This window comes from Gracilinanus agilis, chromosome 1, assembly GCF_016433145.1.
Source record: "Gracilinanus agilis isolate LMUSP501 chromosome 1, AgileGrace, whole genome shotgun sequence".
NCBI lineage: Eukaryota > Metazoa > Chordata > Mammalia > Didelphimorphia > Didelphidae > Gracilinanus > Gracilinanus agilis.
In genome coordinates, this window is record NC_058130.1 from 632,425,121 (window position 1) to 632,439,574 (window position 14,454).

Here is a 14,454-nt window from a genome sequence, read left to right on the forward strand (position 1 = left end):
AGGGAGGGAGGGAGGGAGGGAGGAAGGAAGGAAGGAAGGAAGGAAGGAAGGAAGGAAGGAAGGAAGGAAAGAAGGAGTAAAGTAAATGCTGCAAAATTTTACAAAGAATAGAGTCCCATAGAAGATATTTGAATCGCCTCTCCCCAACTCCTTTGAAGAGGTGGGAGGTTAATGAGTGTGAAGCACTGCACATATATTTTCATATGTTTGATATATTGATCACTTTTGTTATCTTTCTCTTTTCTTATTTTCCTTAAAAATTTTTAGTTATATGGAATTGCTTTCTGAGAGAGGAAAAAAGGAATTGGATACAGAAAGAATCTAGACAATATAAAAACAAAAGTATCAATAAAAATTATTTCTAAAAGAATGAAATTTGACTTTAACTTGAAATTGATCTATGAACAATAAAGGAACAGAGAACAAACTTGTGATTTCATTGTTCTAGGGAGCTCTAGAAACAAGGAAACTCTCTAGTGAAAGTTTAATCATATGGTAATTTAGAGGTCTTCCAGAGTTTAACTAGCTCATGTTCAACTTGTCTCAGGCAGCAGGAATCAAAAGGTAGAACTTGAAATCAACTCTTCATGTCTCTAAGACCTGTCCTCGATTCACTATGCCATGCTTCTTCTTTATAAACAAGATCATAAAGGCAACTAGGCCACAGATAGAACACTGGGTTTGGAGTGAGGAAGACCAAAGTTCAAATCTAGCCTGTGACATTTAGTAGCTATATGAACCTGGGCAAGTCCTCTATCTTAGTTTCCTCATCTGTAAAGTGGGAATAAATTAATAGCACCTACCTCTCAGATTTGGTGTGAAGGTAGTATTTGTCAAGTGCTTAGCAGAGTGTCTTGAACATTACAAGCCCTTAACAAATATTTGTTAACTTATTTCTTTTTATTTTTCAAGGCAAAACTTGCAAAATCATTCATTTGATACTCATACTAATATTTTTATGTTAATTACAATAACAAATATAACTAGAGAGGCAAGGCTACAGAATGGATAGGAAGCTGAATTCAGAGTCAGATAAATCTAGGTCGGTGATGGCAAACCTATGACACGTACACATAGCCATTTTCGATGACACGTGGCTGCATGCAGCTGCATACAAAGAAGTACGGGACCGCATGCTAAGGATGAAAAATTTGCTGTAGTGTAGTGTAGATACTCTGTGCACTACAGACGACAATTCTACCTATATTAAGTTACCTATTCTGGTTTATTAAATACAACTATATATTATAACTATACACTTTTGTTATTTAAACTATAAATATCGCAAAATTATGGTTTTTTTCTCGAAGTGACATACCACCCAAGTTATGCTCGGTTTTTTGGCAAATTTTGACACACCAAGCTCAAAAGGCTGCCCATCACTGCTCTAGGTTCATGCCCTTTCTTTGAACCCTGGCTTGCTCTGTGGTCCTGGGAAAGAGACAACTTCAAAGTGCCCTCAACAACTAAAGCTCAATTTAATATTGCTTGGTATTCAAAGAAACACTTCTTCACCTAGAACTCCCAATACCAATTTAATCATGTGTCTGGTTTTAAAAACAAAAAACAACAAAAAAAAACCCTACATAAGCCCAAAACAAAAATATTAATAGCATTTATATAGTACTTTAAGGTTTTCAAAAAGCTTTCCATTCTTTATACATATGATCTTCACAAAAGTCTTATCAGATAAGTATGATGGTTAATTAGACTATAAAAGGTAAAAGGTTAGACTTGCCGGTTGACACCCTAGAACTAATGTCAAAGGTGAATTAAAGCCCAGGTCTTTCTGAGTAAGATAATTATTTTATCCACTACGCCACATTCTCAGAAGCAAATCAGAGCAACATCCAAAAAACACACTGAAAAGGTCCTAGGTTCAAACCCGGCCTCAGCCACTTCCCAGCTGTGTGACCCTGGGCAAGTCACTTGACCCCCATTGCCTACCCTTACCACTCTTCCACCTATGAGACAATACACCGAAGTACAAGGGTTTAAAAAAAAAACACACTGAAAGATTTAAACAAAGCAAAAAATAATGGTAACGGTAGAGGTTTGGGGGTAATGCATATGTGCTCTGGGGTCTAGCAGATACACGAAGAAGCCCATAGTGAAAAATGTTAGTTTCACTTACATGATGATTATGCAAAATAATTAATTTTTAATTAATAATAATAAAAAAATAATTTTTCTACTCATTAACGATATGCAACATTACTATGTACTATAACAAATTGTCCTAAAATCAAGTAAAGACTTACTAACCTGTTTAACATATTCAATTAGGCTTGGAATACAATTAATTTCAAATCTAAGGTTTTTCAAAGGTTCCAGCCACTTGCCAAGTTCTGAAAGGAAAAAAAAGAACTTTAAACATTAGATTAAAATGAAACTTTCAAAATAAAGCCTGTGAAAAGATTCTTCCCCAATACAAAACAGTGATAGTCATAAAGATTTAATTTCGATAAATTAAATTCTGTTCAGACTAAAAAATGATTAGATTATGTTTCTGCTTTCTTAATGGAGTCTGAAGTTTCAAATAATCCTAAAAAAAGAAGATAAGAGGTAGTGAGATAAAATGAAAATTGTGCTGGATTTGGAGTCAAGAGCCTGAATCCCACCTCTCACACTTACTACCTGTGAGGCCCTGGATAAGTCACTTAACAAGCTCCTAGCATAATTTCCTCAAAAGGAGGCTCAACTAAATGATCGCAGAGGCCCCAAGCTCTTGATCTGTGATCGTATGTTATTATGTTATCCCTAAAAGTTGTAATTACTTTAATTATTTACGGAGTTTCTGAATTTCCTGAAAACTCTTTGTGGTATCCATTTATCAATTTTCAGTCTTCCAATTTGAAAAAACAAATTTTGCAACAATGTCAATACGAAAATTCAATATATTACCAATAAGGAGAGTAACCCATGACTTCTCACAGGTATGGGAAGCTCTCCATGGAGAAAACTCCATCTAAAAATTCAAGTCAGAACTTTATCTAAAGCATCAAGATGTTAAAGGACTTGCCCAAGGCCACACAACCAGGATGTGTCAGAACTGGGATTTGAATTTGGGTCTCCCAAGCCAGCTCTCTAAAAAAGTAAGCTCTGTATCCGCTACACCACACAGCATCTCAATATATATAATTGTTGTAAAACTGTTGTACAAAAATGTACTGAGACTTTAGGGACAATTTGTGTCTGTGTATGTGTGTGTATGTGTGTGCGTACTCACGCACACACACATGCATGCTATATATTACTATTTTATTCTCTCTTATATGTACCCATCTACAAGTTTCCACCATTAGAATAGAATATTGCTCTCTATACCCTACATCATGCTTATTCTCAAGGAATATTTATTATAAAAATAATCTAGGGACAAAATCCTATCTTAATACAAATTATAGAATATTCAGGTTTACTTTGTTTATATTACTACTAATCAAAATGAAATACTCAAAAAAAATGAAATACTCAATACCAAACATTTTTACATGAAAATTTATCTAATGTAATAAAAAGCAAATCATACAAACAAGGGGGAAAAAATCTAACCTGTTGGGGATTAAAATTCTACCAGTGGTTATGACATAACTCTGGTGTAATCAATCAAAAATAAATTAAGGGGGAAGCTAGGTGGCTCAGTGTATAAAGAGCCAGGCCTAGAGAACAGAAGTCCTGGGTTCAAATCTGGTCTCAGACACTTCCTAACTATGTGACCCTGGGCAAGGCACTTAACCCCAATTAGTAACAGCCCTTACCACTTTTCTACCTTGGAACCAATACTTAGTATTAATTCTAAGACAGAAGGGAAGGGTTTAAAAAAAATAAAAGTAAATTATGGAAATTTTCATATACATGCAATACTACACTATCTTAAAATTACATACTATTAAAATAAGGAGAAAGAAAAAAATACTTCTAACTTTCTTCAAGAACTATGAATAGACAAAATAGCTAAATGCATATTTTTATACGGAACTATCCAGTATGCCAGAATATAATTCTATTACTCAAGACCTGAGATTTTATCTATTGGATAAAAAAAGAGGGGAAAGTACCTATTTTTAAATCCTGAGCACATATGACTTAAGAATGTTTGCTCAAAAATGTAAATAAATTTTCTTCTTATCATATTCTTATAGTTAGAAATTGGAATACAAAATAGTTCTACTTAAACATATATTGGAATTTTGAAAAAAATGTCCTATATAAGATTTTTCCAGACATATTTTATTCAAATTCAAATTATTTTTTAAAATGTCCATTTTCAACATTCAAGTCTCCACATAATTCCAACAAGTTATGATAAACCACAAACAGTTCATGAATAACTACAATGATATACCTGCAATGAAATAAGTAGGTAACTGCAAATTTGAAACTGAACACTACTACTCCAGTTTTAAGTCAGCCACTCTTACTAATCAATCACCAAATTCCACAATTATTCCTAAGAAAAAGATATATCCCCAATAATTCCCTCAAATTCTTGGCTATATATAAAAGTTTCTTCAACTAAATCTATTCTTATACAGTGAAAAATATATCAGCATCTTTCTATTCATGATCAAAATCTGATAAGGCATTAGGAGATACTTAAAATAGTTTTCTTGATGTTCTGCACACATTAATAACTTCATGTACCACACCTTGCAATTTCGTGTTATTTTCATCTGCTTTACAAAGCTTCAAGAGAGGCGCTGCATGTTGCTCTAGCATCTGGACATCACTAGAAGACTGAACCACCAACAAAACAAGTATGCACGCATAATTATAAGCTACCGATTTCTTTGACTTGGAGTCCCTGAAACAAGATAAGATTTTTAAGCTCTTGGAATAAATACATCTATTTCTTCGTTTTAACATGAGAGGTTTTCTAGGTTCTCAGGTACAAAATGCAGAATGAAAATACTGCCTTTCAAACCACCTCTTTTCCACTTAGTTTTAAAAAGAATAAAACTGTTACAAATGCCAAAACATTATAATTTTCAAATTCCACAATGTAATTTCTGAAGACAGATTATATTGTATTCAAATCCAGTTCAGAGGAACAAATGTATACTATAATGCAGCAGTTCTCAAAACATTTTTGTTCAGAGCAGAGTAATATTCTTTGCTGCAAGACAAGAAAGGCGGTGGAGACTTGTCCATATGTATGCCAGTTTAAGTTCCATACAATTCAGAGCACACATTTTGTGAATCACTAGAATGATGGAAATGACAACACAAGTCTTCACTGCTACAGAAGTAAACCTTACTATTACAGATACATATTTGCTTCCCTCCCCAAATACTTCACACAGAGTAGCCCACCAACACTACTACCCTTCTGGGAAAGGGAAGCAAAGTTTGATTTCTCACAACCCTATATTAGTACCTTGAACACCAACATGGCAGTTTTTTATCTCATCTGTGAGGTCTTATTACTTTATCAGAAAGTGATATATGACTACAAGACACACATGGCATCATGGTAGCAACCCATTTCATTAGGTCAGAGTCACATCACATTTTTGGTAATTTGATATTTCTGTAATTCTACCTTTTAATCAACTAGTATGTCAGCTTGAAGCAAAAAAAATTCCCCAAAAAAGTGTTATTTCTTGTTTTCGAATCGTCTTCCTTTGAAAAATGTGTTGGATTGATCTAGTTTTTCATAACAGGAAACAAAACCAAAAAACAGTAAATAATTACCCTAAAGCCTCTTTGGAGTAGTACTCCATTAGAGTAATAAGACTCTGAAGATTCTTTTCAAGACTGAAGACATGACCCACAGCTGCTCTTCCCACAGGGTTAAAAGTAATCTGGTAAAGATTATGAAGGGTTCCCAAGAGATCTGAATGGTCAGTTTCCTCATTGTTTGTGCAATGCTGAAAATGACAAAATAGTTCTGTAATAAACTGCAAAGTCTGGGTTGAATACTGTAGCCACAAGGCAAATGTATCATCAATAACACCATCAGACTGGAGACCATCCTCTTCTTCTTGATCAAGAAGATGGCAAAGAGCTCTAATTAGCAGGTTGGTTGCTTCATGTTCAGAGAGAAAAAAAAGAAGGCCCTTTTGTGATTGTGTGAGAAACTTCAAAACATCTCTCATAGCCTGCAACACAGCAGGGTGAGCACTTATTGCCGGAATTGACAGCAGCAAGGTGACCAATTCTAGGAAGTGGTGGCTGTGGAGGTATCTGTAAGGAAGATAAAAATGTATAAGTCGGCGATAGTATCTGTATCCCTAACTTCTCTTGCCTCTACCTCTTAGAATATCTAGTATCCTTCAAAATTCAGTGCAAACCCCAACTCTTTCCCAATTCTCCAACTGCCACTGCCCTCCACATTACCTTACATTTAGTTTGCATGTATTTAGAGGCATACACACTGTCTCCCCAAACAGAATGTAAGCTCCTGAAGGGCAGGATTTGTTTCTTGTCTGTATCCCAACACTGAGCACAGTGCACCAATGAGGAGACACCTAATAAATATTTGCATATCAATAATTCCTTTCAGTGAACACCTTTAACAGATAGCAGAGTACAAGCTAAATTATGTCATAAAAAGAAACATTGTCATAATATTTAGTTCTTCTCAATCCATTAATGTTCCAAAAATATTCCTCCCCTACCCCAAAGTTCCAAATATTTATCACAAAGTAAATATATTAGTCCTTCACTGGTCCTTTCTAAGAACTGGAACTAGTTATTATCCCTTTCTCTTTTGGAGAAAGAAAAATAATTCCATGAGAATTTACTCTGGTACTCAAAAGGGTGCCTAAATGCTAACTGATAAAATATCCACGAAACTTTACCAAGGATACTTCATTTTACTAAAGACAAAAAAGCACTTATAGGAGGCAGCTGGGTAGCTCAGTGGATTGAGAGCCAGGTCTAGAGATGGGAGGTTCTAGGTTCAAATCTGGCCTCAGACACTTCCTAGTTGTGTGACCCTGGACAAGTCACTCAACCCCCATTGCCTAGCCCTTACCACTCTTCTGCCTTGGAGCCAATATACAGTATTGACTCCAAGACAGAAGGTAAGGGTTTAAAAAAAAAAAGGCTCTCATACCACTGTATAGATAAGGAAACTAAGGTTCTGAAAGACTGAAAAACTTTGGCCCCTGATTCCACTAATGCTAGTAAATCAAGATTTAAACCAAGGTCGTTTTAAAAATACAGGGCTATAATCTCTGTTACAATGGGAGGCTGAGGCTCATTTGCATTTGGACATTCTGAACTGCCACAATATTAAAAAGCCAATCAGTTATCTACACTACATTGGCCCCCTTTTGGTAATCCCTTGAAAGTAGAGGACCATCAAACTACCTGAGGAGGGGCAAAATGGACCAGGTAAGAAAAAACAGAACAAGTTTAAGTTTCTACACTAATCAGCATTGGTTTAGGCCCATTAAGAGTCTCCTGCACTTCCAGTACAGATGAGATAAGGAAACTCAAGTCTCCAAAATAAAAAATGACTTGAGTGGAATTTCGGGAAAATAACAAATAAGCAGACTGTTATTAATACTACTATGCTGAATTAAACATATTCTTTAAAGGAAACTTTATATAATAGAAATTGATAGTTTCATATACAATTCTCTTTCCTTGTATATGGAAATTTTCATTTTTGCTGATATTCATCAAGCTCATAATAACAAGTAAAGTTGAATAAATTAAATATATTAGTTATTTGAAGACTCCCATAGACTATAATTTCCAAGGAAGCAATGGAAAGTCTTATCTAAAAATTTTATCTCCCCACTACCTAACACAAAATGAATTTGGCCTCAATGAAGAAAAAAGAGACAAGAAAACCCCTAATTCTTTGAAGAGGTTAAGGGGCAGAAAAGAAGGTGTCCCAAGAAGTGACATTGCATGTGCTGTCAAATTTTTTCAATCTGCTGATTGGCTTTGCTGATTTTACTCTTTTTTTAAAAATTCTTTTACCACACCAATGCAACTAACAACAATTTGGAAATAGGTTTTGATCAATGACACATGTTAAAACCACTGGAAATGTGCATCGGCCATGGGTGAGGGGAGTGCGGGGGGTGAAGGGGAAAGTAGGAACATGAATCATGTAACCATGTCAAAAATGAATATTAGTAAATGTTTTTAAAAAATTGTTTTGATATATAAGCTGAATTCTCTGACAGAAGAGAATGTTGATGTAAAAACAAAAGATACTAGTAAAAATATATTTTTCAAAAATATTTTTAACTCCCAAAAATAATTCTTTCAAATTTGGCTCATGATTCATCATCTGTCCATCCATTTGGGATTCTGAATATGTCATCACTATCATTAGCTAACCATTCCAGCTTTGAATTAACCCCAAATTTGATAAATATCTCATCTACATTTTCATCCAAGGAAGTTACTGATAAAAATGTTAATAGGTCAGAAGACTGCAAATGTCATGGAAGACTTATCCAGAGTACCAATCATGCATGAATTAAGGCTTTTGGGGTAATCATTCAACCAATCTATCTACCATACTACTAATCAATCAAATTATATTACATTCTTGTCTCAAATATACTTAACATTATTTAAATCTGTACTGGTAATTCTGTAATATAAATATCAGTGATAATATTGTATAATGTTCATTTATGAATTAACTTGCACCCATATCAGTTGTACTAAGGTTCTTAATGGGATATTAAAGAGTAAGTCACAACACTACAAGACTTTGTGTATAAATTCCCAAACTTTCTTGGTTTGCAGTACTCTTGATTATTATTTTCAGTGACCCTACACCAAATGAAATACCTAATTGTGCCATCAATTAAGTACTTTGGTTGAAAATTTAAATAGCCCACATGTGGGCTATGAACTCAACCTTTGGGAAACAAAGTGGTAGTGTAAGTATCTTCAAAATCAGATACTTTTCCCAAAAAGGCAATTATTTTCTCTAAACTTTCCTTAACACTTTTTATTTTAAAAGAAAAAAAAGACAAACAATTGTTTGCATTCATATTTACTGCTGTTTCTAATGTTTAGTTTAAAAATAAAGGAATCTTACCTGAATAAGACAGGATATGGATCATCTCTCTCTGGAGGCCCAGTAATCCTAGCTATTGTTGGAAACGATTTCACAGGAGGCTGAATCATGGTATGAGGTGCAGTCTCCATTAAGTGGAAGATTTCATCTAAGAGGTTAATAAGCTTCTCTATCTCTCCTTCAGTTATAAGAGAGGATTCCAAAAGATGAACTATATCCAAAGAAGCTTCCACTTCATTTTCATACTCAGGGTTTGTTCTCTCAAGTCCAGGGTCTGTGTCCTGCTCAGACTCACTGTGGTTAGGAATAGAAGATCTCTCCGCCAATTGATCACCAAGTCTTTTAATTTCAGAAAGAATCTCATAGAAGTGACATTTCTGGAGAATAGCAGAACCAGCAGTGACTACTCTCACAGTCTGATCCAAGAGTATGAGCTCCAAAAGTTTCTGATAACCACTTTTTTCATGTAAGTCCTGCCTACCTCTTAAAAAATCTTCCATGCCTTCTGTCATACTAATAATACTGTCCAATGCTTTAAAAGCATTTAGCTTAAGAGAAGAGGATACATGATCAGCAAAAAGCAATTCAAATAATCCACTGATAACTCCTGCTTGTAAAAGTCCCATCACTCCTTGAGGCCCACATTCAGCTAGAGAGGACACTAATTTAGTACCAGCTTTGAGCTGTCTAACATTTAAGGCTATTGGCTGACGGAGAGCCACTTGTAAATTCAAGGCTTGCATCGTCCAATCTACCAGCTGGCCAATATAGTCTTGTTGTGTGTTTTTGAACTGCAAGTAACTTAATCCTTTTACTATTAAACTTGGAACTTCTTCCAAAGCTGTGACCCACTTTGCACCTCTATCTTCCTGATATAGTTCTAAAAGTTCCATTAACTTTACTGACGCTTCTACTGCTCCTGAATTTTCTTTATCAGGACCTTGGTCTTTCATCCTATTGACTTCAATTTCAAAAGTTGTCTTGTATGGACAGCTAAAATATGCAAGTGATACAAGTTCTCTATCATATGGATCATATGTCATTGGAGGCACTGAAGCTAAATCCTCAGCAGTATATTCAACATCAAAGTTTGGATATTTAAATGTTTCACGTTCTAAATCAGCAATTCCATCTTCGTCACTAGAAATTTGCTCGTAGCCATCATCTCCTGAAAATAAGTTAAAATAATATGTAAACATGACAAAAATCTCTCCACAAAATAATACGCTTGATACTTCTCTCATGGCAGTATGGAAGTTCTTCAAAACTGCTCTCAAGGACAGTACAACTCTGGCAGGGTCTACCAAGCTGAAAACACTCTGAAGAATGTATGGTCTCTGTAATGATATTTATACTGTCATCTAAAGTATGGCTCAGCTAATTATGAATTGGCTTCATCATAAGAAGATTAGATAACCATGTAATGAATTATTGGAGCCACAGCAATTCACAAAGACCAGAGAAATACCTAAATCAATGAAATAATAGAATAAAAGTATCCCAAAGTTCTTGCTTAAAGTCTAAATCATTTAGTTGACTGAATAGTAAAACCATCCTTCTGAATTACTGTTTGGAAAGAAAATGGATATCATGAAAATTCTTTTTCCCAAACTTCTTGTAACTAATAAAAAGTTACTATTTGAGAGGAGGGAGAAAGAAAAGAGCCCAGGCACTGTGACAAGAAAAAAAGTCAGAATTTTTAGACTAGTCATTTTCAAGAAAAGAATCTTAAATGTGTTAATACTAAAAACAATGAACTTTGTAGACAAAATATTAGTTCAAGCTTCACTTTGCCAAAGTCTCCTGTCTAGATATTATCTTAAGGAATTAAAAATTAATAAGTTTAGAATTTGTAGAAAATTAAATCTTTATCAAAATTAAACTTTTATTATTTTCAAAATTTGATGGTCAGTCCTCGGTTTTACAAAGGATTAAACAAAATTAGCTATAATCTCTTCTAACCTCAAATCCCATGATACAGTAAATACTTTAAAGTAGTCAAGATAAAGCTTCAACTATAAAAACTATATTATACTATTAAAGAAAGAAAACCCCCTGACAACTAAAATGACCTTGAATGATGAAATTAAGAAATTATAAAAGGAAGCTCAAAAGCAAAATTAGGATCAGTTTCTATAATAGGAAATATATTATTTTATTCTTAGCTATATTAATAGGAAGTCTCTTTAGTTTTCAACTTCCACTAAATCAAGTGTAGGCTTAAAATGAAATAAATTAAATTCACATAAATTATTCCCTGTATCTCAGGAGAAACAAAACATTAATAAAATGTTTCTTTTTCAATCTTATTTTTGTTTCAAAACAAAATGAATGCTTTGTCTAGTACAAATAAATCCTTTGCTTTTGAAAGTTTTAGTCATTCAACTTTTAAGAGAAAAATAACAATTTAGAATTTCAACTTTCAGAAACATTAAGCTCAAACTTTTAACCAATAAATAACATACCTTCAAAATATATCTGAGGCACTCAAAACCTAACTAAACACTGTAAGGAATACCACGTCACCTTTATATTCAATTAAAACTAATTTAAATCTAATGAAAAACAATTTTTCCTCAATAAAATTTAGAATTTACACTTTTTCTAGCTCAGTGGGAAGACCTAACATCCAACGCTCCATTTCCAACTCTAAGCGTTTTCAATGGGTGACATCCAAGACTGGAACAGCTCTCCCTCTTGTCTTCTCTAGCTTCCATCAAAGCTCTGCTAAAGATACACTTTCTTTAAGAGGATTTTCCTAGGCCTTTCTTAGTGCCTTCCCTCTAAAACTACCCCAAATTTACCTGTATATATCTCGTTTTTGCATAGTTGTTTGCATGTCGTCTCCCTCTTTAGACTGTGAGCTCCTTGAGAGCAGGGACTAGTTTTTTGCCTCTCTTTGTATCTCCAACATTTAGCACAGTTCCTGGCACATAGTAGGCATTTAATAAATGCTAGTTGATGGATTAACTGAATACAAACATAATTATACAGTCATCTTAAAACACTGGAGTATTCCAAACACTTATAAATTGATTAACAAAACTCCTTAGCTAGAAAGAACATGATGTTCACCTAAAACTTTGAAAATTAATAAGAAAATGTCAGGTAGTCAAAATTAATCATGAACTCTTTTTAAAGAGATAATTATTTCTAAAAAAAAAATCTTATAAGATTTATTGACCTTTATTTAATCTATGTAGTTCAGATGTCTCATCCTTATCTTCTGCCTCACATCCCATGTGGGTTGCTCTATATCCACTTTTAATGTTCATTTTTTTTTAATGTTCATTTTGAGGCTTATGTGAGTAATATATATCAGTTAGCTTCTGCTGAGACACTGCCCTCTGCAGTTTTCACTTCCTCTCTAATGTTCTCTTCACAAATTTCTTTTAAACAAATAAAGGCCAGAATGGTTGCTTACTTTAAAACTATGGGGGTTTTGGAAGGGTTGATTTTTATAATATTTCTTCTGCACACCTTTAGCATTTTCTAAGGCTCAAAGCTATTTAGCCAGGCCAGGAACTATCAAGGTTGACATGATATTTCTACTTAGTAAGAGATTAATGCCAGCTATCCAGCAGTAAGAATCAAACAGTTTTTTATTTTTTTTACATAGAGAGTTTCTGATTATGCTTGTCCCCAACAATCTCAATTTCATCTATTATAATGAAGAATGTAGAAGAAACCATGAATTAATGAGAATCAACATGGAACACTAGCCTGCCCCAAAGCCTAGAAGCCCTAGGTTCCAATTCCCCATTTGTCTCATATTGCCTGTGTAACCCTAATCATGTGACTTCTTAGTGCCTTAGGCAGTTCTTAAAGACTCTAAATTGAAGAGAAGGCATCCATTTGCCTTGATTGAAGAAGTTCGGAGTTCCCTAAGTAAATGAAATCAAAAGTTTGGGAAAAAAGCAAGAGTTAGCAAAAGCACCTAAAGTTGAAACTTTTCATGTGATGCTTTCCCCTTTCTCCATTCATAGGTAGCAGAGCATCAGAGCAGATGAAAAGTTGTCAGCAGTCATGAAGATCAGAGTTAGAGTCCTGCTTCTGACATGCCCTAACTAGGTGATCAATGGCGAGCAAAATTAAATTTCTTAGTGCCTCAGGGAACTGTGAGCAACTGTAAGATGCAAAACAGTTGGAGATTCACAAAGTTAAAGGACTTTATAGGAAATTCCTACTCAAATGAAATCCTGGCCCAGGACTCTTACATATATATGTGTATGTGCATTTATACGTGTGTATATATACATATAGAAACATGCCTATATACACACATGCATACAAGAATGAGATCAAAATGTACAATCAAAGCAAAAAAAAACTAAAACCAAAGCCTAAGATTCCTGAAATCCTTTAAATTTCCTTTAACCACAAGAATTATTGTAATGAAACTTAATAGTTAGCAAATACTTGCCATAAAAAGATTCTAATTCATAGCTGCCTCTAGGCCAAGTTCCTGGCCAACTTCACTGCTTGGCTACCATGCCAAGGATCCTGTAACTTGTTCCAACTTCATCCACCCCCTCATTCTCCCATTTCTTTTCTAGTTCAGGAACCATAATTAAAACAAACCCATCATTTAAAATAAAACCATCATTCTTGGTAAGAACATAGGAAACAACTTCATTAAGGCTCTAACTCACCATTCTTATAACATTCCAAACCAAATATCCCTCCCTGACCACCATTCTTGGTGCATAGGTTAATTTCCTTTACTATAATGAAAACTCCTCAAAGGCAAAGACTGTCTTCACTTTTGTGCTTGTATTCCTACCATTTGACATAATGTATGGCAAAGAAAAAGTGGTTAATAAATCCTTTTTCATTCCTTCATTCAAAATGGAATCTCAAACACTGTATGAAAGACCATGTCATACTTTATCATTAAATTAAAAACTGATGATTTTTGTTCCTAAATTTCTATACGTAAATTTAGAAGTCTTACTATTTTTTTTAGGAATTTTGCTAGTTGGCTAAATACCTACCTTCACCTTCTTCTTCTTCTTCTTCTCCTTCCCCTTCTTCTTCTTCCTCGTCCTCCTCTCCTTCTTCTTCTTCTCCTTCTTCCTCCTCCTCTTCTTCATCTTCTTCTTCCTCTGGGATACTTTCTACTGTATGACCATCTTCCTCATCTTCATCCTCCTCTTCTTCAGCATCTACATCATCTTCTTCATCTTCCCCTTCTTCGTGCTGATCCTCTTCTACTTCACCTTCATCTGAATATTGGCCTTCCTGATGAACAGAAGTCCGATCAGGTGAAATGGGCTCAAAGTAATCTTCTCGTTGAGGAGCATCATCTTCTTTTTCACCAACCACTGAAAATTAAATTTTTATGAAGATAACAATCTTAACATTTTAGATAACATGAAAGAAAATAATTATTTGTTTTAGCAAAAATTTCCTAACACCTGACTCATTAATAACTAGAGAATAGTCAATGGATA

General features: G+C 34.3%; 1 protein-coding gene across 1 annotated transcript in view; it reads right to left on the reverse strand.

The window, feature by feature from the left end:
• VIRMA (vir like m6A methyltransferase associated) overlaps window positions 1-14,454 on the reverse strand; it is an 82,579-nt gene that overhangs the window by 24,750 nt on the left and 43,375 nt on the right. The window contains exons 7-11 of the mRNA XM_044668431.1: window positions 13,996-14,325; window positions 9,023-10,169; window positions 5,698-6,189; window positions 4,653-4,807; window positions 2,266-2,348 (exon numbers count right to left, since the gene is read on the reverse strand). Of these exons, the coding sequence (XP_044524366.1) occupies window positions 2,266-2,348; window positions 4,653-4,807; window positions 5,698-6,189; window positions 9,023-10,169; window positions 13,996-14,325 (2,207 nt within the window). The remainder of the gene's footprint in view (window positions 1-2,265; window positions 2,349-4,652; window positions 4,808-5,697; window positions 6,190-9,022; window positions 10,170-13,995; window positions 14,326-14,454) is intronic.